The 22,419-nt window shown below is 40.8% G+C and overlaps 1 protein-coding gene and 1 long non-coding RNA gene across 2 annotated transcripts in view; one reads left to right on the forward strand and one right to left on the reverse strand.

Moving 5' to 3' along the window:
- Positions 1-651: 651 nt before the first annotated feature.
- LOC116980009 lies at positions 652-3,457 on the reverse strand. Its single transcript, XR_004413821.1, has 2 exons — positions 3,377-3,457; positions 652-940 (listed from the first exon to the last, which is right to left on the reverse strand). It is a non-coding gene; the product is annotated as an uncharacterized LOC116980009 (long non-coding RNA).
- Positions 3,458-3,603: 146 nt separating this feature from the next.
- Positions 3,604-22,419, forward strand: part of LOC116980008 (T-kininogen 1-like) — a 34,858-nt gene continuing 16,042 nt past the window's right edge. Inside the window, exons 1-6 of the mRNA XM_033032065.1 lie at positions 3,604-3,954; positions 8,893-9,003; positions 9,924-10,014; positions 13,939-14,090; positions 14,704-14,823; positions 17,111-17,197. Coding sequence (XP_032887956.1) covers positions 3,739-3,954; positions 8,893-9,003; positions 9,924-10,014; positions 13,939-14,090; positions 14,704-14,823; positions 17,111-17,197 — 777 coding nt within the window. The 5' untranslated portion in view covers positions 3,604-3,738. The remainder of the gene's footprint in view (positions 3,955-8,892; positions 9,004-9,923; positions 10,015-13,938; positions 14,091-14,703; positions 14,824-17,110; positions 17,198-22,419) is intronic.

Here is a 22,419-nt window from a genome sequence, read left to right on the forward strand (position 1 = left end):
GTGGTCTCAGTGAGTGAGCTGCCAGCATAAGAATCCATTCTGCCTACAATGTCCATACTAGCCCCCCTGGAAACCAGTCCCTTCGACCCACAAGACCATGCTAGCGCTCCAGAAAGCAACCACCCCTCCCCCACTGGCCAGCAATATTAGAATTGGTGGAGAGGTGAAATATTGCGTTGGGGGACCAGCCCTCGCGTGTGAAGTTGGGACTTAACGGGTCTCATTTAGTCTAATTATTACTTATTTACATGAAAACAAAAGTCACACAATGAATATACTACGATATTTTGAACACTTGTGGAAAAGCCAGTATAAAATTAACAGAATAGAATAGATAAATGAGCAACAGGAAAAGAGTTAAAGGGAAAGGGCTTTATCTTATTGGGGATAGACACAAAATGCTGGAGTAAATCAGCGGGACAGGTAGCATCTCTGAATATCTTATTGAGGAATGGAACCAATTATGGGAAAGATGGGATTTGTACTTGCTCGACTGATTTCTCCTTAATTGAGGTCTGACCATCTGAGCTGAAAGATTCAACAATGCTAATTGGGTGTGGAAATGTAACACTAAAAAGGAGGAAAAGATGCAAAAATCATTAAGAAAGGTATATTACACCAGAACAAGAAATAAACTATTCACCAATAAAACACTTTGAATTCGACCAACATGGCGTGCAAATGAGGGTCTGAAACACATTGGCATTGGTGTTAATTTATTATTACACAACGAAAAGCTTAGTTTTGCATGTTATACAGTCTTCTTCTTTCGTGTCCATCTTCCCTGTTTCAAATGTTCACATCGCTGTTACCATCCGCCTGAAAACGATCAAGCTTCCGGGGACAATCAGTGGGAGCCATCACTTGTTGCAATAGATGATGGTGGTAGCAGAATTAGCTCGGGATACTTCCAGTTTCCAGCCCCGCGACGTGGTCGCTTCTGCTATGAGACCGTTATCCAGATAAATCATATCATACACGAGTACAATCAAGCCATACACAAGTTAATGCAAAGAGAAAAATGAACAGAATACACAGAATAGTGTTATAGCTACCAAGAGAGTTCAAGACCGCAATGGGACAAGGTTTGGAGATGAGGTCCATACGACCTTACTTTGATTAAAGTTCAGTTCAGTAGTCTAATAACAGCGGGGAAGAAGCTATTCTGGAATCTAATGGTAGCTGCTTTCAAACCTTTATATTTCTACCCGACAGGAGAATGGAGAAAGAATGGCTGGAGTGTAAACGGTCTTTGATAATGTCGGCTGCTTTCCCGAGGCAGTGTAAATGAAGCAAGGGTGGGGAAGATGGCCTGTGTGATGGATGGTACAGCATCCACAACTTCTGCAAGCATCCTCTGTCCATTGATTCAACAGATGCTGCCTGACCCACTGACATTCCTCCAGCGTATTGTGTTTTGCTCAAGATTCCAGCAACTGCAGTGCTCCATTACTCCATTACTCTGCAATTTATTGTAGTTTTGTGCAGCGCAGATACCAAACTAAATGGTAACACAAGCCCATAGGTTGCTTTCTGTAGTGCATCTGTAGAAATTGGTCAGTCAGATTCATAGGGTCACACAGCGTGGAAAACAAGCCCTTCAGCCCAACTCATCCATGCCGACCAAGATGCCCCATCCAAGGTTGTCTCATTTGCCAGCAACTAACCCACATGAACCTTTCCTATCCACGTATCTGTCCAAATGCCTTTTAAATGGTGTTAATGTACCTGCCTCAATTACTTCTTCGGGCAGCTTGTTCCACATACCTGCCATACCAGTGTGAAATGGTTGCCCCTCAGGTCCTTTCAAACCTTTTTCATCTCACCTTATCAATATGCCCTCCTATCCAACCTATCGATTTGCCTCATTATTTTATTTTATCACTGTCAGGAGTATTCCAGACAATAATATATTTGAGATACTATTTCTTCATCCTTTCTCCTCCCAATCTCATGACTGCTGAAATGGGCTCTGAATGTTCAGCCTCCCCTTTGCATCTCCCTGTCAGAGAGGTAATGGTCTCACCTTGACATGAAAATGGCTGCTGCTCCTCTAACAGAAAACTGCCAATAATCACTGTATTTCTATTCCCACCCTCCACAGTTGTACCAACCAATGGTACTTGTCCCTGTCTGTATATGCATGAAAAATAATTGGAACTCAGAAATGAGTACTGGTGAGAAAGTACGGTGCCCCTGTAGTCTACTGAACAAGCTGCCTGCTCTTTTTCATCTGTCTGATGCACACCCACATCACTCTGCCCATATTCTCTTAAGCTGAGGGGACAATACATCCTAAAATGTGCCATTCAAAGAATACCCAGCATGTCAGGTGGACTATAATGATACAATCTCTTTCTATTCCCGGGACATAGGAAGGCTCCCAAAATTCCCACATAATGCAATATATACATTGCATTTCGAAGTTATCTCTTTAGAGAGGCAAAGCTGGTCAAGCTGTTGCTTTACAGCATTCGATTCTCACCTCGGGAGTTGTCTGTGTGGAGTTTGCATGTTTTCCCTGTGACCATGTGGTTTTCCTCTGTATGCTATGGTTTCCTTCCAAAGACATGCAGGGCTGTAGGTTAACTGGCTTACATTAAACTCTCCCTAATGTGTAGGGAGTGGATGAAAAAGTGGGATAACATGGAACATCCATAATTGGTGTGGACTCTAAACTCTAAACTAAACTAAACTTTACTTAAGAAATTGAAAGATGTGTAACTGTCTGCAATTTGGGGATTTCCAAGTCAGAAATTACAGTGCGTGTTTTTGTATATAATTTCTGAAAGGGTTCCAGTAGCAGACTCCAGCGTACTGTAGTTGTGCCACATTCATACAATTCGTGACAATTTGTACAAACTTTCTGCTCAACTTTCCCCTTTTCAAAGGGAAGATCAGTAGTGAGGTGATAGTTAATATATATATATATTTTTTTTTAATTGTTAGCTTTTAAATACATAAACATTATGGGCGTTTTACCAAATTTTGATTCTAATAAAAAAATGTTTTGATAAAAAAAAAATTTGAAATAAATATAATCTGTTTCAATAGTTTTCAATATTTCTAATAGTTTTTAACATCAGAAATATTCATTGTTGTTGACAGTTCTGACAGCAATTTAATTTGGCCAGTATACAAAGGGTTTTTCAGATTTTTGTAGGCCACGGTGGATTTGCACATTATCACCTCTCCTCTATCACCCCACCATGAGTGATCTTTTTAAGTCGCTTAAACTTGGTTAATGTGCTATATAGATTGATATAGATGTTGTCCACATGTTCTTTCTGGCAGTCTGTCTATTTGATTGAATAGCAACGTTGAATATATGTGAATTGTAAAATATTATAACACTAAAACAGAAGATAGGACTTACCTCTAACCTGTGTCTCATTTGCACAACAGTTTACACAACTTTGATTTTCAATGCAAAACCTTGGTGACATTTGGGTTATGTGGGTGTGAGGAGGCAGAAGGGCAGAGATGTGGAAATGCTTATCTTTTTATCTTGAAGTTAAGGTCATTCAAAGTTAGACTGATAGCTAATGTTTGTTAAATATTGCAAATTCAACATGATAATCTTGCATAAACAATTTCATATGTTTACTGAAATGTGTTTTTACTGAGTTCCCCATTGACTTATTTGTCTCACAGTCATAAGGGACTGTAACGCACTGATCCATCTTCCCTTACTGATACCTGTTGGAGGCAGCGTGTTCTGTACATCTCCTTCTCAGTATGAAGCTGTTATACATTGCACTCTTTTTCATTCAACTTTTAAACATTAATGCAGAATCAGAGCCGGAATCCGTCAAAGTTCCTGAAATCCGGCACATTGATTGTAATGAGACAGAGGTTCTAATCGCTGTGGATTTCAGTCTTCGTAAAATAAATACGGAGCGGAAAACGAAGAATAAATTTGCTCTTTACAGGGTCACTGATGCTCAAGTTCAGGTGAGCAAATCTCATATTATTTGTTATCGATATCTTCCAGTATGAGTTGCAAGTGAATTGATCTCACTTTTCAGATTGATATTTTAATATTTTTTTCGGTCTGGTTTTTGTATCTTATTTGTATCTTATGTCCATGGTAAATTTAAGAAGAAGATATCCTGATTCTCAGGAGTTGGGTATTGTTGTGTTTTTGTTGACCGTTGAATCTCTTTTTTTGGCTTTTGCTTAAGGCATTGTCCCCACTTGTGCTTCGATCATAGTGAACCATTTCTTCTTTCCACAGTTGCTGACAGGTCTGCTCACTGTTTGCAAAATGTTTTCTGTTTTGTTTGAGATCGAAGTTGTGCAGATTAAAGAGCAGATTATAACTCAATGTGCCAAGACGCAGGAAATTGGAGCTTTAAAATGCATCATAGTGCCTCATTCTTAATGAGCCTTCAATCTTGTGAAGTTCCAATTGCAGACTTCACCAATGTACTCCAATGTACTAGATAGACCCATAAATGTATGCAAATAATATTAATTCTACTTCTTATCAAGGCTTTGTGCTTTATTTCTTTAGTTGGTCCCATCATGGTCCTTTCAATTTTTTTCAATTAAAACTAATTGTTCTTGTATGTCATAGCTTTCCATTTTAATTCCCTTTGCAGGAACAGCACTACATAGTTACACAGCATTCTCCTGCCTTCTCCCCATAACCCCTGACACCCATACTAATCAATAATCTATCTATCTCTGCCTTAAAAAATATCCATTGACTTGCCTTCCACAGCTTTCTGTGGCAATGAATTTCACAGATTCACCACCCTCTGACTAAAGTAATTCCTCCTCATCTCCTTCCTGAGTAAACAACGTATAATTCTGAGGTTATGACCTCTGGTCCTAGTATCTCCCACCAGTGGAAATATCCTCTCTACATCCACTCTATCCAAGCCTTTCACTATTCGGTAAGCTTCAATGAGACTTCCCTTCATCATTGTAAATTCCAGGCCCAGTGCTGTCAAATGCTCATCATATGTTAACCCGCTCATTAATTTTCTTATTTCTCTGTAAAGTCGCCCCTCTGCCTGCTACGCTGTAAAGTCCTAGCCTACCTAGTCTCTCCTCATACTGTAGTCTCACCAAAGTCGAGTATGCCAAATGCCTTCTTATTCACCCTGTCTCTATGTGCTGTCACTTTCAGGAAACTATGTACTTCTATCCCCTGATTCACTGTTCTCCAACATTCTCCATGGTCCAGTCATTCACTGGGCAAGTCCTGCCCTGGTATAATTTACCAAATTGCATAAGCATACATTTGGCTGTTATATTCCCTCTGCCATTTCTTGCCCCACATTCCCAAAGCATCTGGATCCTGTTGTAATCTCAGGTAACTATCTGAACTGTTCACGACACCACCAATGCTGGTGTTATCCCCAAATGTACCACTATGTTAATAACAAATGTTTACTTTGAATGTCAAGCCACAGTGACCCCAGCACTGACCCCTGCAGCACACACTGCTCACAGGCCTCCACTCTGAATAACATCCCTACACCACCACCCTCTGGCTCCTTGGCTGAGCCAACAATTGTATCCAATTGGTTCAATGGCTCAATGGTTCTTTTATTATCACTTGTACTAAGATACAGAGAAATTCTTGTCTTTTTGCAAACAGATCAGTAAGATTTTTATCATAGAATCAGAGAAACATAGAAAGTGTGCGCAGGAGTAGGCCAGTTAGCCCTTCGAGTCAGCACTGCCATTAAATATGATTTTGGCTGAACAACCAGAATTAGTACCCTGCTCCTGCTTTTCCCCCATATTCCTTGATTCTGTTAGCCCCAAGAGCTATATCCAACTCTCATACATAAGTACAATCCTTAGTAATGCATAGAAACAGCTCACTGAGTACATAAGAGGCCAGGTTTTGGCACCATTTTCAGAGTCCCAGCCACAGCTGGCCATAAAGGCTCCATCCATATCGCCAGCGGACCGTCGTCTCTCTCCTCACTGTCCTCCTTCAGCCTTCCATGCCCCGTGGGTAGTGAATTCCACAATCCACTACCCTTTGTGTGAAGTAATGTTGAATGATTCCACCCTAGGCTGAATGATTCCACAATTTATTTTGAGACCCTTCTTCAGACCTCCTGGTTCTAGGCGGGCAGGGGTTTCGGCCCGGGTTTCGGCCCGAAACGTCGCCTATTTCCTTCACTCCATAGATGCTGCTGCACCCGCTGAGTTCCTCCAGCAATTTTGTGTACCTTCCTGGTTCTAGGTTCTGGTTCTGGTTCGGCAAAGAGTAATAACAACCCCATGTAAACTTGTCAATCCTCTTCAGAATGTTATTTTTCAATCTTCTAAATTCAAGAGTCTACAGGCCTTATCTGCATAATCTCTCTTCAAACAATGAAGCTAGCATCTCCTTCCTCAATTTAGACTCACTGTTTCTTTGATTTGAATCCCAGACTTGCACAGAGTATTCCAGTTCAAATCTCAATGAAATGTGTAGAATTCAAGCAAGATGGCTTTACTTTTGTAGTCAAATCTTCTTAAAACAAAGTCCGACAGATAATTTTCCACATTATTTCCTGAACATCTTACCTTTCACAAGATCACAAGAACGTGAGGAAAGAGGATCAGTGATAGGCCACTTGGGCTCTCAAGTCTGCCCCAGCACTCAATATGAACATGGCTAATCCAATGCTGGAGATGGACACAAAATGCTGGAGTAACTGGGACAGGCAGCATCTCTGGAGAGAAGGAATTGATGACATTTCCTGTCAAGACCCTTCTTCAGACTGAGACATCTAAAACTGGCTTCAACTCATCTTTTGTGCAAACTCCTCATTCATGCACAACCTTTAATTCCTCCATCTTTTAAATATCTATATCCAACTTAAATAAATATAATGAATTGGAGAGAAGACATTTCTATGCAATTTAATTGAGTAACCCCTTATTTTGTCGTTATATCCTCTTGTTTGTAACTCTCTACCAATGTTAAACTGAGTTCTTTTGTCAGTCCAATTCAAGAAAACTTGATTCAAACCATTGCTGCTAAAATTAATTCTTTATTCTGACAGCGCTGGATAATTCTTTAAACCTTCCAACACAGAGTTAGAAACTCTGGAACAGGTCGAAAGAACTACTGACTTTGGTATAAATGTAACACATTATATAGGTAATAGACAAGGATGGTAAAAAGGAGTAGCAAACTATTAATCCATCATTATGGATTACCATACATTTAACTTATTTGCATTAACCAATCAACTAAATCCTTTCCATTGATTGACAATATGTATAGTTACATGACTTTTCCATTTCCAGCCCCTTTACAACCTCCTTCTGTGGTTTCTTCAACCTCTTTGTTCAAAATCATTTTATTTCAATAAAGTAAAACCACAGATATAAAACTAATTCTCAGAGAACACTTCTCAGAATATACACATCATACAGCAATCACACAACACATAAACACAAAACATATTTTCACTTTTGGAAAATAAAGTTATTTCTAAAACTTCAGATTTAAACAAAGTCTAAAACTTACAATCATAATTAAACACAATACACTTCACAATTAATTTCCTTACAACTATATAGTTAAAATACAGTTACTTATGGATTACAAAGATTAAATATGAGTTTTGCCCCATTCTTACAAAGTGGTAAAGACTTAAGTTATTTCTAATCACACAATTCCCAACTCCAAACACACAAAGGCCACTAATTGTCACACTTGATTGCTTCTTCCCAAGTTCGGGTCTCATTTCATTCTGTATTAACCTCCCCCTTGCTCATCTCTGGAGGAAAGGAATGTAAGGCCTCTTCACTAATAGCATTCCACACAACAAATGAAAGATTATCAAAACAGAGTTACTTTCTCAGTTTTCTATAACCATAAGAAACCCTTTTGCAAAGGTCACACAACCATCACCCATGCCTTATCTTTTATCTCAACATAAATACATTTAAACAGCACAAACATCTCACAGACTAGTATCTACCCTTGGTGCCTACAACCCAATATAGTCTACCATAAATCCCCTTCATGGCACAGCCGAGCTCAGAGATGTGTCACAAAGGAAGAAGAATGTCCTGGAGAAAGATCCCATTAACAACCTCCATTCTAAACACCAACCTAAACTAAATACAACCTCTGACAGTTATAGCCGCTTCAAAGCAAACAAAGCTATGCGTATTTACATCAACATCTCCATGTTATAACAAGCAATCTGTCCCCCTATGTGTGTGTGTTCTTTATTCCTTTGTGGAGACATGTATCCAAGTACTTCTCTTGCAACTTAACATAAGTTCCTTAAGAACTTATCATTTGAGCAATGTTATTGTATAATATTTCCTCACCAAGAGAAACATCTCTACATTTACCCTGTCAAGACCTCAATGGATCTTACATGCATGAATAAGGTCACATTTCATGCTTCGAAATCCAAGGTGAAAACATCCAATGATTCATGTGTCTCATATGTTCCCTCTGAATAAAAACACTTTAGAAAAACTCCCATTTCTAATCTTTCAATCAAAATCGATGACCATCATATTTTTTTCATGTTGTATTCCATCTGTCATATCCTTGCACATCCTTGCCTGATCGTATCCTCCTATGGTTATTTTATGTCCTCCTCACTCATGCTTAGTACAATCAGCATATAACATGGAGTTATAATCCACTCCATAAGTGGATATGTGAACTTGATCCATTCAACCAAATCATTGAAATAGCTTGTGAACAGCTTAGGGTCCAACACTGAGTCTAGTGACATCTTGGTGGGACAACCTCCCCACCTGAAAAATGACCCATCTTTTTCTGCCACATTACCGTTTCTTAATCATGCTGTTTTTACATGTCTATGCATTTTGTGTACTGTTTTGAACTCATATTTGTAGTTTGAGGATCCAAAGTGCTTATCTGATAAAAATTGTTTGTCACAGGGAAAACGTGAAAAGCACTACTTCCTCAAGTTTTCTATCCGTGAAACAGACTGTCCCACTGAAAGCAATAGTCTCTGGAAAGCTTGCAACTACAGAGCACCCAAAGAAGCTGTAAGTTTTCTGAAAGTCTAAGCTGAAAGCATCCTTACTTACAAGTCATAATTTAAGTCAGCACTGTGGTGTAGCAGTTAGTGACCTGGATTTGATCCTCTCTTTCGATTATATCAAATTGGGCTTTTCTGCAATTGTTTTCTCTGTGACCATGTTTATCTGTTCCAGGTGCTTATTGTGTTTTTTTTGATTTTTTGATTTTGTGTCTTTGAAGCGATTTCTATCTTTAATTTGTGTATTGATGATGTCCTTATTATTTATTTTTCTCCGACTATATGTTTTTTTTCTCTTCTGTTTAATCTTTGTAAGGTGACCTTGAGATTTGAAAGGTGCCTGAAAATAAAATTTATTATTATTATTAATGGCAAAAATAATCAAATGGCAGTTGCTGGGCACATGAGGGAAATTTAGATCTCTGGATGCAGGGAAATAAGGAGAAGGGGAATGGGATTGATAGGATCACTCCCCTGGGAGATAGCATGGGAAGAATTATCTCCCTCAATGCCATGAAGTGCCTCCCTCAATACTAATGAAGTGCCATGGACTGCCCTGAGGTGATGGGAAGCATTTTATAAATGCTAAATGTTCTTAGTACATTGATAATTTATTTGTCAAATGTGTAATAAAAGGGGCAAAGCTGGTTATCGCACATCTGTAGCTATTAAGAAAAGGCAGCTTATGTTAGCCCAGTTCAACCATTTACCCATTGGTATTGAACTGGTGGCTAAATCTGTGCATCCATTGAGGAGCAGGGTGCTGGACTGAATGAATGCTTGGAGATACTGAAATACTTGAAGTACAGTGTCTTGTACGTTGTTATAAATTGTGTCAAGTTTTATTTGTCAATGATATTTTAACCAGCCTTGTTAGAATGAATTCAACCTCATTCTTTTTTAATTCTGCTTCTGATGTTATTTTAGTCAACTGGTGAATGTAGTTCAGAAGTGTTAATCAATGTGTTCCAAAGAAAAACCCAAGTGACTTCACACAACTGCAATGTTACAGCTGCAGGTAAGAGTTCTTAAAAAAATGATACCAAGTATATAAGGGGGAGAAATTAATTACTCACTGAAGCGAGACCAGGCAGGTTGAGTAAAGTAATTTTTATTTACAGAAAAAACGGAATTAAAACACGTGAAAACCGCGTGCCTGGCTTAGCTAACAAACACACCTCCTGTCATTGGGGGGAGCGCTGAATAACTGGCTAAAAGCCCGCGAACAAACGCCCGCGGTCACATGACCGTGCCGACCAATCACAAGGCTTCTGACTTCCCCACCCCACCACTAGGTGCCGCTACATCACCATGTTTGAGAGTGTGTTCAAAAGCCCATCAACTCAGAAAGATGTCTTATTTAAATATCTTGGTTGGCCTTGCATTACCAGAATGTTTCTAGTGGGTGGCCACCATTCCAGGTCTTTAATTTTCAAAGCACGAGGAAAAATGGTAAGAGAATGAATTGGTTTTATTTTTCTTATGTCAGAATGTCATTAGACCATGTGATAACCATTTGAAACAGTAATTGGTGCAGTGGGTATGGATTCAAGTTTCTGGTTCATTGGGACCTCTTTTGGGGAAGGCGCGACCTGTACAGAAAGGATGGTTTGCACTTGAACTCGAGGGGGACCAATATCCTGGCGGGGAGATTTGCAAAGGCTACTGGGGAGACTTTAAACTAGTATGGTTGGGGGGAGGGACTCAAATTGGGAAAGCTAGCAGTCAGTGTGTGAGGCAGGAGGCAGAGAATGGTAGCACTCTGACCCAAAATTTAGGGGAGAGAGAAGAAAAAGACAATAAACAGAGAATAAGAGAGGGTGGGTTTCTTAAATGTGTATATTTTAATGCTAGGAGCATTGTAAGAAAGGTGGATGAACTTAGAGCCTGGATTGACACCTGGAAGTATGATGTCGTGGCGATCAGTGAAACATGGTTGCAGGAGGGCTGTGATTGGAAACTAAATATTCCAGGATTTCGTTGCTTCAGGTGTGATAGAATTGGAGGGGCAAGAGGTGGAGGTGTTGCATTGCTTATCAGGGAAGATATTACAGCAGGGCTTTGGCAGGATAGATTAGAGGGCTCATCTAGGGAGGCTATTTGGGTGGAACTGAGAAATGGGAAAGGGGTGGCAACACTTATAGGGGTGTATTATAGACCGCCAAATGGGGAGCGAGAATTGGAAGAGCAAATATGTAAGGAGATTGCAGATATTAGTAGTAAGCACAAGTTAGTGATTGTGGGAGATTTCAATTTTCCACACATAGATTGGGAAACACATTCTGTAAATGGGCTGGATGGGTTGGAGTTTGTAAAATGTGTGCAGGATAGTTTTTTGCAGCAATGCATAGAAGTACCTACTAGAGAAGGGGCGGTGCTGGACCTCCTGTTAGGAAATTAGACGGGTCAGGTGGCAGAGGTATGCGTTGGGGAACAGTTCGGGACCAGTGATCACAATACCATTAGTTTCAATATAATTATGGAGAGGGTCAGAACTGGACCTAGGGTTGAGATTTTTGATTGGAGAAAGGCTAACTTTGAGGAGATGCAAAAGGATTTAAAAGGAGTAAATTGGGACAGTTTGTTTTATGGGAAAGATGTGGAAGAGAAATTGAAGACATTTAAAGGTGAAATTTTAAGAGTACAGAATCTTTATGTTCCTGTTCGGTTGAAAGGAAATAGTAAAAATTGGAAAGAGCCATGGTTTTCAAGGGAAATTGGACACTTGGTTCGGAAAAAGAGAGAGATCTACAATAATTATAGGCAGCATGGAGTAAATGAGGTGCTTGAGGAGTATAAAGAATGTAAAAAGAATCTTAAGAAATAAATTAGAAAAGCTAAAAGAAGATATGAGGTTGCTTTGGCAAATAAGGTGAAAGTAAATCCAAAGGGTTTCTACAGCTATATTAATAGCAAAAGGATAACAAGGGATACAATTGGTCCATTAGAGAGTCAGAGTGGACAGCTATCTGCAGAGCCAAAAGAGATGGGGGAGATATTGAACAATTTCTTTTCTTCGGTATTCACCAAGGAGAAGGATATTGAATTATGTGAGGTAAGGGAAACAAGTAGAGTAGCTATGGAAACTATGAGATTCAAAGAAGAGGAAGTACTGACACTTTTGAAAAATATAAAAGTGGATAAGTCTCCAGGTCCGGACAGGATATTCCCTAGGACATTGAGGGAAGTTAGTGTAGAAATAGCAGGGGCTATGACAGAAATATTTCAAATGTCATTAGAAACGGGAATAGTGCCGGAGGATTGGCGTACTGCGCATGTTGTTCCATTGTTTAAAAAGGGGTCTAAGAGTAAACCTAGCAATTATAGACCTGTTAGTTTGATGTCAGTGGTGGGCAAAATAATGGAAAGGATACTTAGAGATAATATATATAAGCATCTGGATAAACAGGGTCTGATTAGGAACAGTCAACATGGATTTATGCCTGGAAGGTCATGTTTGACTAATCTTCTTGAGTTACTCCGGAAATTGATGAGGGTAAAGCAGTGGATGTTGTATATATGGACTTCAGTAAGGCCTTTGACAAGGTTCCTCACGGAAGGTTGGTTAAGAAGGTTCAATTGTTGGGTATTAATGGTGGATTAGCAAGATGGATTCAACAGTGGCTGAATGGGAGATGCCAGAGAGTAATGGTGGATGGTTGTTTGTCAGGTTGGAGGCCAGTGACTAGTGGGGTGCCACAGGGATCTGTGTTGGGTCCACTGTTGTTTGTCATGTACATCAATGATCTGGATGATGGTGTGGTAAATTGGATTAGTAAGTATGCAGATGATACTAAGATAGGTGGGGTTGTGGATAATGAAGTAGATTTTCAAAGTCTACAGAGAGATTTATGCCAGTTGGAAGAGTGGGCTGAAAGATGGCAGATGGAGTTTGATGCTGATAAGTGTGAGATGCTACATCTTGGCAGGACAAATCAAAATAGGACGTACATGGTAAATGGTAGGGAATTGAAGAATGCAGGTGAACAGAGGGATCTGGGAATAACTGTGCACAGTTCCCTGAAAGTGGAATCTCATGTAGATAGGGTGGTAAAGAAAGCTTTTGGTGTGCTGGCCTTTATAAATCAGAGCATTGAGTATAGAAGTTGGGATGTAATGTTAAAATTGTACAAGGCATTGGTGAGGCCAATTCTGGAGTATGGTGTACAATTTTGGTCGCCTACTTATAGGAAGGATGTCAACAAAATAGAGAGAGTACAGAGGAGATTTACTAGAATGTTGCCTGGGTTTCAGCAACTAAGTTACAGAGAAAGGTTGAACAAGTTAGGGCTTTATTCTTTGGAGTGCAGAAGGTTAAGGGGGGATTTGATAGAGGTCTTTAAAATGATGAGAGGGATAGACAGAGTTGACGTGGATAAGCTTTTCCCACTGAGAGTAGGGAAGATTCAAACAAGGGGACATGACTTGAGAATTAAGGGACAGAAGTTTAGGGGTAACATGAGGGGGAACTTCTTTACTCAGAGACTGGTGGCTGTGTGGAATGAGCTTCCAGTCAAGGTGGTGGAGGCAGGTTCGTTTTTATCATTTAAAAATAAATTGGATAGTTATATGGACGGGAAAGGAATGGAGGGTTATGGTCTGAGCGCAGGTATATGAGACTAGGGGAGAATACGTGTTCGGCACGGACTAGAAGGGTCGAGATGGCCTGTTTCCGTGCTGTAATTGTTATATGGTTATATGGTTATAATGGAAGCAGATCTCCCACTCAACTTCAAATGACAAGCAGATCACGTTTTGAATATAAAAATCCCTATAATTTATGGAGAAGAAAATAGGCGAATAGAAAATAGGGAATTACTCCTTTAGGGAGCTGATGTAATTATCTGTTATCATACTGGGAAAATTCATTGTTGTTTCCATTATAATTTTATTTACGGCACTTGCTTGTTTGTAGTCTAACCATCTGTGAATTGCTTCCCAGCAAGTAGAATATGCCTTGGATGTAGAGAACCAGAGCCAACTGATGATTCTGCAGCAAAAAAAGCAGGTGCCCATGCTATCAAAACCTTCAACAGTAACAGCACTTACGAAAATTACTTCCGTATTGCTGAGGTGTACAACTTAACCAGTCAGGTTAGTCTTTTATTCTCAAATGTATCAATTATCGTGTTATTTTCATTCAAATTTTGAGTCATTTAGTTCAAATCATATGAATTTTCCAATTTTCTTATGAAAGAATACGAACAGATGAGAGACATTTAGCCCCTTGAACCTGTTCCAAAGTCCAATGAGGTAAAGGATTATTAGCAACCATTGTGCCACTTCTATTAAAACTCTTTGGTAATGAAACTCTGTCAACCACATATTTAAAATTAACTACTGACCTAGCATTAGATTTACAGCATTTTGCAAACCTCTGGCAACTTTTTTGTATCGAATTACTTTGCAACCTCATTCTTAATAGGAGAAATGAACCAGACTATTTTATTAAAGAACCAGACCATTTTCCTCCCAATGGTTTTGTTAATGAGAATTAAAACACACAAATCCTGTTCATTTTTTGGTCAGAGGTATTTGTTGTCCCAAAAGGAAATTTCTACATTATGTGCAACTATAATATATTTTATATAAAGGATGTGTGAAAAATTAAACAAGGAAGTAAAATGAAGACTATTGGAATAATGATATTGGGCAGCAATTATGTTTCCCCTACTAATACTCTACTGTTAATACTGTTTACATTCAGGTGGTGGCTGGAATGATGTACAGAATGGCATTCAGGATGCAGGAGACTGAATGTAGTAAAGATCCCGCTGTAGCTGATGAGGACATTATTCAATGCCCTTTCATCGTTAACGGTGCAAAGGTAAGTATTTGAAGATAAACCTCTGTATTGTTTTGTTGGCTGCCTTGACTTGTCTTGTCAAGACATGATTGTTCTGTAGACCACTTGCACAAGAACATCTATAATTATTTAATTGTTGTCTTCTGAACAGTGCCTAATAGCATTTCATCAGAACCTGTTTTCCAGCACTATCCAATTTAGATTCCTTCATTGGTTCAGAACAACCAATCGTTTTGTAGCTGTTTGGGAATTTTCAAGATATTTAAAAATAAAATCAATATATCAATAAATGGGGCAATAAATTTCCCACATCCAGTTGTCATAATAACCTAGTGTGTTTATTAATGCAATCTTGTTCTACATTAGCTCACTACAGTTCCTTTTAGCATGGCTAGCTCTTCACTGTCTCAAATGAATCTAGCCAGTTTCAGTTTCAGCTTCATTTATTGTCACACGGACTGAGGTACAGTGAAAAGCTGTTGGTGCATGCTGACCAGTCAGCAGAAAGACAATACATGATTACATTCAATGCATTTACAATGTATAGATACAAGATAAGGGAATCAAATTTAGTGCAAGGTAAAGCCAGCAAAGTCCAATCAAGTATAGTCCAAGGGTCATCAAAGAGGTAGATAGTAGTTCAGCACTAATCTCTAGTTGTGGTAAGATGATTCAGTTGTCTGATAACAGTTGGGAAGAAACTGGGAAGAAACAAGTTGCTTGATCTCAAAGCAAGACAACAAAATGAATAGTAATTCAAGAAGAAGACTGTCCTCCGTGTATCCATGGTAACTAAGGATTAGCATTAAAATGTCCATTATCCTTTCCAGTGATAAATTCCTTTTAATCAGACGTTTGTAATGGTGCTGGATAGTTCATCCTACAAAAATTGTGGTTCATTATGGGTTGTCTACTATTACCCTGTTTGCCAGCTGGAGGAAGTTGTGGCAAGTTACACTTTACTGAAGCGCGCTCCACAGCCATATGCGTATTTGTGGAAATGATTTGGTTCACAGCGGTACTTCTGAAGAAGAACAAAATCTAGGTTTGCAGAAATGTGGAACAAGGATCACCTCTTGATTTAGCATAACATTACACAACCATTCAGACTGAGTGCAAGTTGCAAAGCAGACAAAAATCCACATTGTAATCCTACTTGATATGTACCGGTGACACGACCAAGTAACCAAGTCTCAGTGAAGTCTGGAAAGATTTTGGTTTCTGAAAGGCCAACCTTAAGATGAATGATCTCCTTCATTTAGTCTATATTAGTGTGTGTGGCGGCGCCTTGTGGCTGTGGCTCACCTGCAGTCCGTCTGCCTTTTTTTCTTTTTTTTCGTCTTGTTAGAGTATGTTTTCGGTTTATTTTTAGTTATGTATATGTGTGTGGGGGGAGGGGGGGGGGGAACTTTTAACTTTTTAATCTGTTCCTTGAATGGAGACACGACCTTTTCCTTGTCATGTCTCCGTCTTGCTGGGGCCTAACATTGTGGAGCCTCAGAGGCCTTACCATCGCGGAGCTGACTGAGGTGAGGTGAGCTGAAGTGGCGCGGCGGCGGCGGCGACCCGACTGCGGAGCTTCGGACGCCACGGCCGCAGGCACTGTGGACGGTAAAATCGGGAGCTCGCAAATCCCTGGTGGGAGACCCATTTCCGAGAGCTCCCTCAACGGCAACTTCGCCCGCTCAGAATCGCGGGGTTTGAGTCGGCCCGTCGCAGGGCCTTACATCGCTCGGTGTGGCTTAATCGACCGCGTGACTTACCAACGCCCGCCGGGGGCTTTAACATCAGGAACCTTGATCGCCTTGATGTGAACAGGGAATAGATAAGACTTTTGTCTTCCATCACAGTGAGGAGGTGTTTTGAGATTCACTGTGATGGATGTTTGTGTGAAACTGTACTAATTGTGTTTTATGGTTATTTTACTGTTATAACTGCAGGGAACGAAATTTTGTTCCAACCTCTGTCTGTTTGAATGACAATAAAGGCAATTTGTATTTGCATATTAGCATATTCACTCATGTTTCTTCAGCAAAAACGTATGTCATTTATCTTTATTACAGCATGATTTTATTCAATAGATTTTCTCACATTAAATGAAAAACAAAATACTATAACACTGGCAAGCTGTCCCAGTTAATATTAAGGAGATTAATTTCTTTGGTTAGTGCCAATGAAGTTATTAATTGTCCTAAAAGTCAACATAAGCATTTTAACACGGGCACCATTTGTGGAACTTAGATCTGAACTATTACATGGTTGGATTGTTTTTTTTTGAAAAGAAGAAACAATATATTTTGTTTTCCAGCTGCACTGCTCTTCAACTTTACATGAAATGCTCTGGTTAAGTTATGCCTCTGGAACTGTGTCCTGTGATCCCATGCCTGAAGCAGAGGTAATCTTAATATACATTCTTTGTTCACCGTGTTAACTTCTGCATGAATTGTACCTTTGGCAACATTTCAAAGGTGTGTGGTGTATCCGATTAATATTAGGATATTTAACTTGTCAGCTTGATAGACACCAACTGGTTCAATTTCCGGCAAGATGAAAACAAGGCAACGCTTGTTTTTTTTAATAGCAAATGAGGGTTAATTGTTGAATACTTCCATTTTCTCCCCATGTTCTTGCATTGGGCTTTGAATACAGTCACCCCTGCCCTTTTCCCACCTCTCTCCTTGTACGTACATTGTCATGAGGAATGTTAGGCATTCTGCAATGCTATGGCTTTAGTGGTACTTCTGTTAATGCTATTTTATCCTAATTCCCCCCCCCACTGAAATTTTACCCACCAACTCTCTGCCTATTCTGAGATTATCTTTGGCACTGAAGATATACATAATGGAGTCAAAGAATCATAATTATACTACATAGATATAGGCCCTTCAACCCAATTCTCCCATGCTGACCAAAGTGCCCCATCTACACTAGCCCAACCTGCCCGCATTTGGCCTATATCCCTTTAAACCTTTTTTATCCATGTACCTGTACAAATCTCTTTTAAATGTTGTTATTGTACCTGCATCAACAGCCTTATCTGTCAGCTCTTTCCATATACCCACCACCCTCTGAGTGAAAAAAATGCCCCTCAGGTTCCTATTAATTATTTCCCTTCTCACCTTAAACCCCTGTCCCCTGGTTCTGGAATCTCAACTCTAATCTCAATCCCAACTGGAATCTAAAAGCCTCATGATCTAAGAGGTGTATAAGATCATAAGGCTCTAAAATCACACCTCAGCCTCCTGTGTTCCAAGGAATAAAGCCAGAGCCTGTGCAACCTCTCCCTATAGCTCAGGCCCTCAAGTCCTGGCAACTTCCTTCTGAATCTTCTCTGCACTCTTTCCAGCTTAACAATATCCTTCATAGGCAGGGTGACCAAAACTGAACACAATACTCTGCATGCGGCCTGACCAATATATTTTAAACGGTTACATAACATCCCGACTTCTATACTCAATAGACTGACTGATGAAGGCCAATGTGGCAAAAGCCTTCTTGACCACCCGATCCATTTCTGATGCAATTTTCAGGAAACTAGGTACCTGCACTGCTAGATCCCTCTACTCTACAATACTCTTTTCAAAGGGCCACTTTTTAACATAATTGTATAAGGGGTAAGAGTGTTGTAAAAACAAGCCTGAATGCTTTGTGTTTCAATGCAAGGAGCATTCATAATAAGGTGGATGAGTTGAATGTGCAGATAGCTATTAATGACTATGATATAGTTGGGATCATGGAGACATGGCTCCAGGGTGACCAAGGCTGGGAGCTGAACATCCAGGGATATTCAATATTCAGGAGGGATAGACAGAAAGGAAAAGGAGGTGGGGTAGTGTTGCGGGTTAGAGAGGAGATTAGCGCAATATAAAGGAAGGGCATTAGCTTGGAGGATGTGGAATCGATATGTGTAGAGCTGCGAAACACCAAGGGGCAGAAAACGCTAGTGGGAGTTGTGTACAGGCCACCTAACAGTAGTAGTGGAGTTGGGGATGGCATCAAACAATAAATTAGAAATGCATGCAACAAAGGCAAAACAGTTATAATGGGTGACTTCAATCTACATATCGATTGGGTGAATCAAATTGGCAAGGGTGCTGAGGAAGAGGATTTCTTGGAATGTATGCGAGATAGTTTTCTAAACCAACATGTAGAGGAACCAACGAGAGAGCAGGCTATTCTAGACTGGGTATTGAGTAATGAGGAAGGGTTAGTTAGCAGTCTTGTTGTGCGTGGCCCCTTGGGCAAAAGTGACATTAAATGGTTGAGTTGTTCATTAGGATGGAGAGTGACATAGTTAATTCAGAAACAAGGGTTCTGAACTTAAAGAAAGGTAGCTTTGAGGGTATGAGACGTGAATTGGCCAAGATAGGCTGGCAATTGATTCTGAAAGGGTTGACGGTGGATATGCAATGGAAGGTATTTAAAGACTGCATGGATGAACTACAACAATTGTTCATCCCAGTTTGGCAAAAGAATAAATCAGGGAAGGTAGTGCATCCGTGGATAACAAGGGAAATTAGGGATAATATCAAAACAAAAGATAAAGCCTACAAATTAGCCAGGAAAAGCAGCCTACCAGAGGACTGGGAGAAATTCAGTCAAGCAGAGGAGGACAAAGGGCTAAATTAGGAAAGGGAAAATAGATTATGAAAGAAAATTGGGAGGGAACATAAAAACTGACTGCAAAAGTTTTTATAGATATGTGAAGAGAAAAAGATTAGTTAAAACAAATGTAGGTCCATTGCAGTCAGAAACAGGTGAATTGATCATGGGGAACAAGGACATGGCAGACCAATTGAATAACTACTTTGGTTCTGTCTTCACTAAGGAAGACATAAATAGTCTGCCGGAAATAGCAGGGGACCGGGGGTCAAATGAGATGGAGGAACTGAGTGAAATCCAGGTTAGTCGGGAAGTGGTGTAAGGTAAATTGAATGGATTAAAGGCCGATAAATCCTCAGGGCCAGATAGGCTCCATCCCAAAGTAATTAAGGAAGTAGCCCCATAAATAGTGGATGCATTAGTGATAATTTTTCAAAACTCTTTAGATTCTGGAGCAGTTCCTGAGGATTGGAGGGTAGCTAATGTAACCCCACTTTTTAAAAAGGGAGGGAGAGAGAAAACGGGGAATTATAGACCAGTTAATCTAACATCGGTAGTGGGGAAAATGCTCGAGTTAGTTATTAAAGATGGGATAGCAGCACATTTGGCAAGTGGTGAAATCATTGGACAAAGTCAGCATGGATTTATGAAAGGTAAATCATGTCTGACGAATCTTATAGAATTTTTTGAGGATGTAACTAGTATAGTGGATAAGGGAGAACCAGTGGATGTGTTATATCTAAACTTTCAGAAGGCTTTCAATAAGGTCCCACATAAGAGATTGGTATGCAAACTTAAAGCACACGGTATTGGGGGTTTGGTATTGATGTGGATAGAGAACTGGCTGGCAGACAGGAAGCAAAGAATAGGAGTAAACGGGTCCTTTTCAGAATGGCAGGCAGTGACTAGTGGGGTACCGCAAGGCTCAGTGCTGGGACCCCAGCTATTTACAATATATATTAATGATTTGGACAAGGGAATTGAATGCAACATTTCCAAGTTTGCGGATGACACAAAGGTGGGGGGGGGGGGGGGGCAGTGTTAGCTGTGAGGAGGATGCTAGGAGGCTGCAAGGTGACTTGGATAGGTTGGGTGAGTGTGCAAATGCATGGCAGATGCAGTACAATGTGGATAAATGTGAGGTTATCCACTTGGTGGCAAGAACAGGAAAGTACACTATTACCTGAATGGTGGCCGATTAGGAAAAGGGGAGATGCAACGAGACCTGGGTGTCATGGTACACCAGTCATTGATAGTAGGCATGCAGGTGCACCAGGCAGTGAAGAAAGCGAATGGTATGTTAGCATTCATAGCAAAAGGATTTGAGTATAGGAGCACGGAGGTTCCACTGCAGTTGTACAGGGCCTTGGTGAGACCACACCTGGAGTATTGTGTACTAATTTTGGTTTTAGTTTTGATCTCCTAATCTGAGGAAAGGCATTCTTGATAATGAGTACAGAGAAGGTTCACTGGGATGGCAGGACTTTCATATGAAGAAAGACTGGATAGACTTGGCTTGTACTCGCTTGAATTTAGAAGATTGATGTGGTGAATCTGTGGAATTCTCTGCCACAGAAGGTAGTTGAGGCCAGTTCATTGGCTATATTTAAGAGGGAGTTAGATGTGGCCCTTGTGGATAAAGGGATCAGGCGGTATGGAGAGAAGACAGGTACAGGATACTGAGTTGGATGATCAGCCTTGATCATATTGATTGAGGATTGGTTCCTGAGGATTGGAGGGTAGCTAATGTAACCCAACTTTTTAAAAAGGCAGGGAGAGAGAAAACGGGGAATTACAGACCAGTTAGTCTAACATCGGTAGTGGGGAAAATGCTCGAGTCAGTTGTTAAAGATTCTTCTTCTTCAAGTCCGTTGCAATCTCAGATGTCGTTCTGCCAGTATCTGGCGCAGGTCACAGCTGGTCGGGTTGGTTCAGCCAGGTCCTGGGGGCTGCACTGGGGGGCATCGTCACACTCCAGTAGGTGGGACATTGTCTGTACTGCTCCACAGCTGCATGTGTCTTCTGCCTGGTAGTTCCATGCTTTCATAAGTGCTTTGCACCTCCCCTGCTCCACTCGTAATCTGTTGAGGGTCTTCCAGGTTGGCCATGGGAGGTCGTGCACGCTGGCGAGGCATTCAGTCGGAGTGATTCCTCTCTCCATCCAGTCGTGGGCTCGTGTGTTGAGCTGGTTCCATTCATCTTTCCAGATGTTGGTCCTTGCTGTTTCTTTGGTTGTCTGGAGAGGTGGGACTGTCTGCAAGAAACTGGCTCTGGATTTCAGTCGGGGTGGAGGTGCTGTGTGTCCGTGCAGGGGGTGCCTGGTATCGATCTCCTGTGCTCTCCGCTCGTCTTGGGCGACGATGGATCGTCTGATATGGGGGGGGGGGGGGGCAATACCAGCTAGGGCGTAGAGGAACGGGACTGGCGTTGTCTTTATGCATCCCGTGATAATGCGGCAGGTGTCGTTGAGGGCTGTGTCAACCAGTTTGGTGTGGTGGGAGCGGCTCCAGCTTGAGCACGCGTATTCAGCTGTGGAGAAGCACAGGGCTAGGGCAGTTGCACGGATGTTTGGTGGATCAGCGCCCCACTTTGAGTTTACCAGTTTGCGCAGGATGTTGTTGCGAGAGTTGACCTTGGCTTTGGTGTTCTGAAGGTGGGTTTTGAAAGAGAGTGTCCTGTCGATGTGACTCCGAGGTACACGGGGTGGAAGTGGTTGGAGAGTTTGTGGCCATCCCATGAGACGCTCAGTTGTTTTCCTGCATCTCGATATTTAAGATGGAAGCTGCATAGTTGGGTTTTTGATGGGTTGGGTTTCAGGTGGTTGTTATTGTAGTAGGTTGTCATCTCTTGGAGGGCGCTTTCCAGGACAGACTCGATCTTCTGGAAGTTCTCCTGTTGGGTGGTGATGCAGAGGTCATCAGCATAGATGAAGCGGCGGCATTGTGGGGGAAGTGGTTGGTCATTGGTGTAGATGTTGAAGAGGAGGGGGGGCCAGTATATCCCAGTTATTAAAGA

The sequence above is a fragment of the Amblyraja radiata genome, chromosome 13 (assembly GCF_010909765.2).
Source record: "Amblyraja radiata isolate CabotCenter1 chromosome 13, sAmbRad1.1.pri, whole genome shotgun sequence".
In the NCBI taxonomy this organism is placed as follows: domain Eukaryota; kingdom Metazoa; phylum Chordata; class Chondrichthyes; order Rajiformes; family Rajidae; genus Amblyraja; species Amblyraja radiata.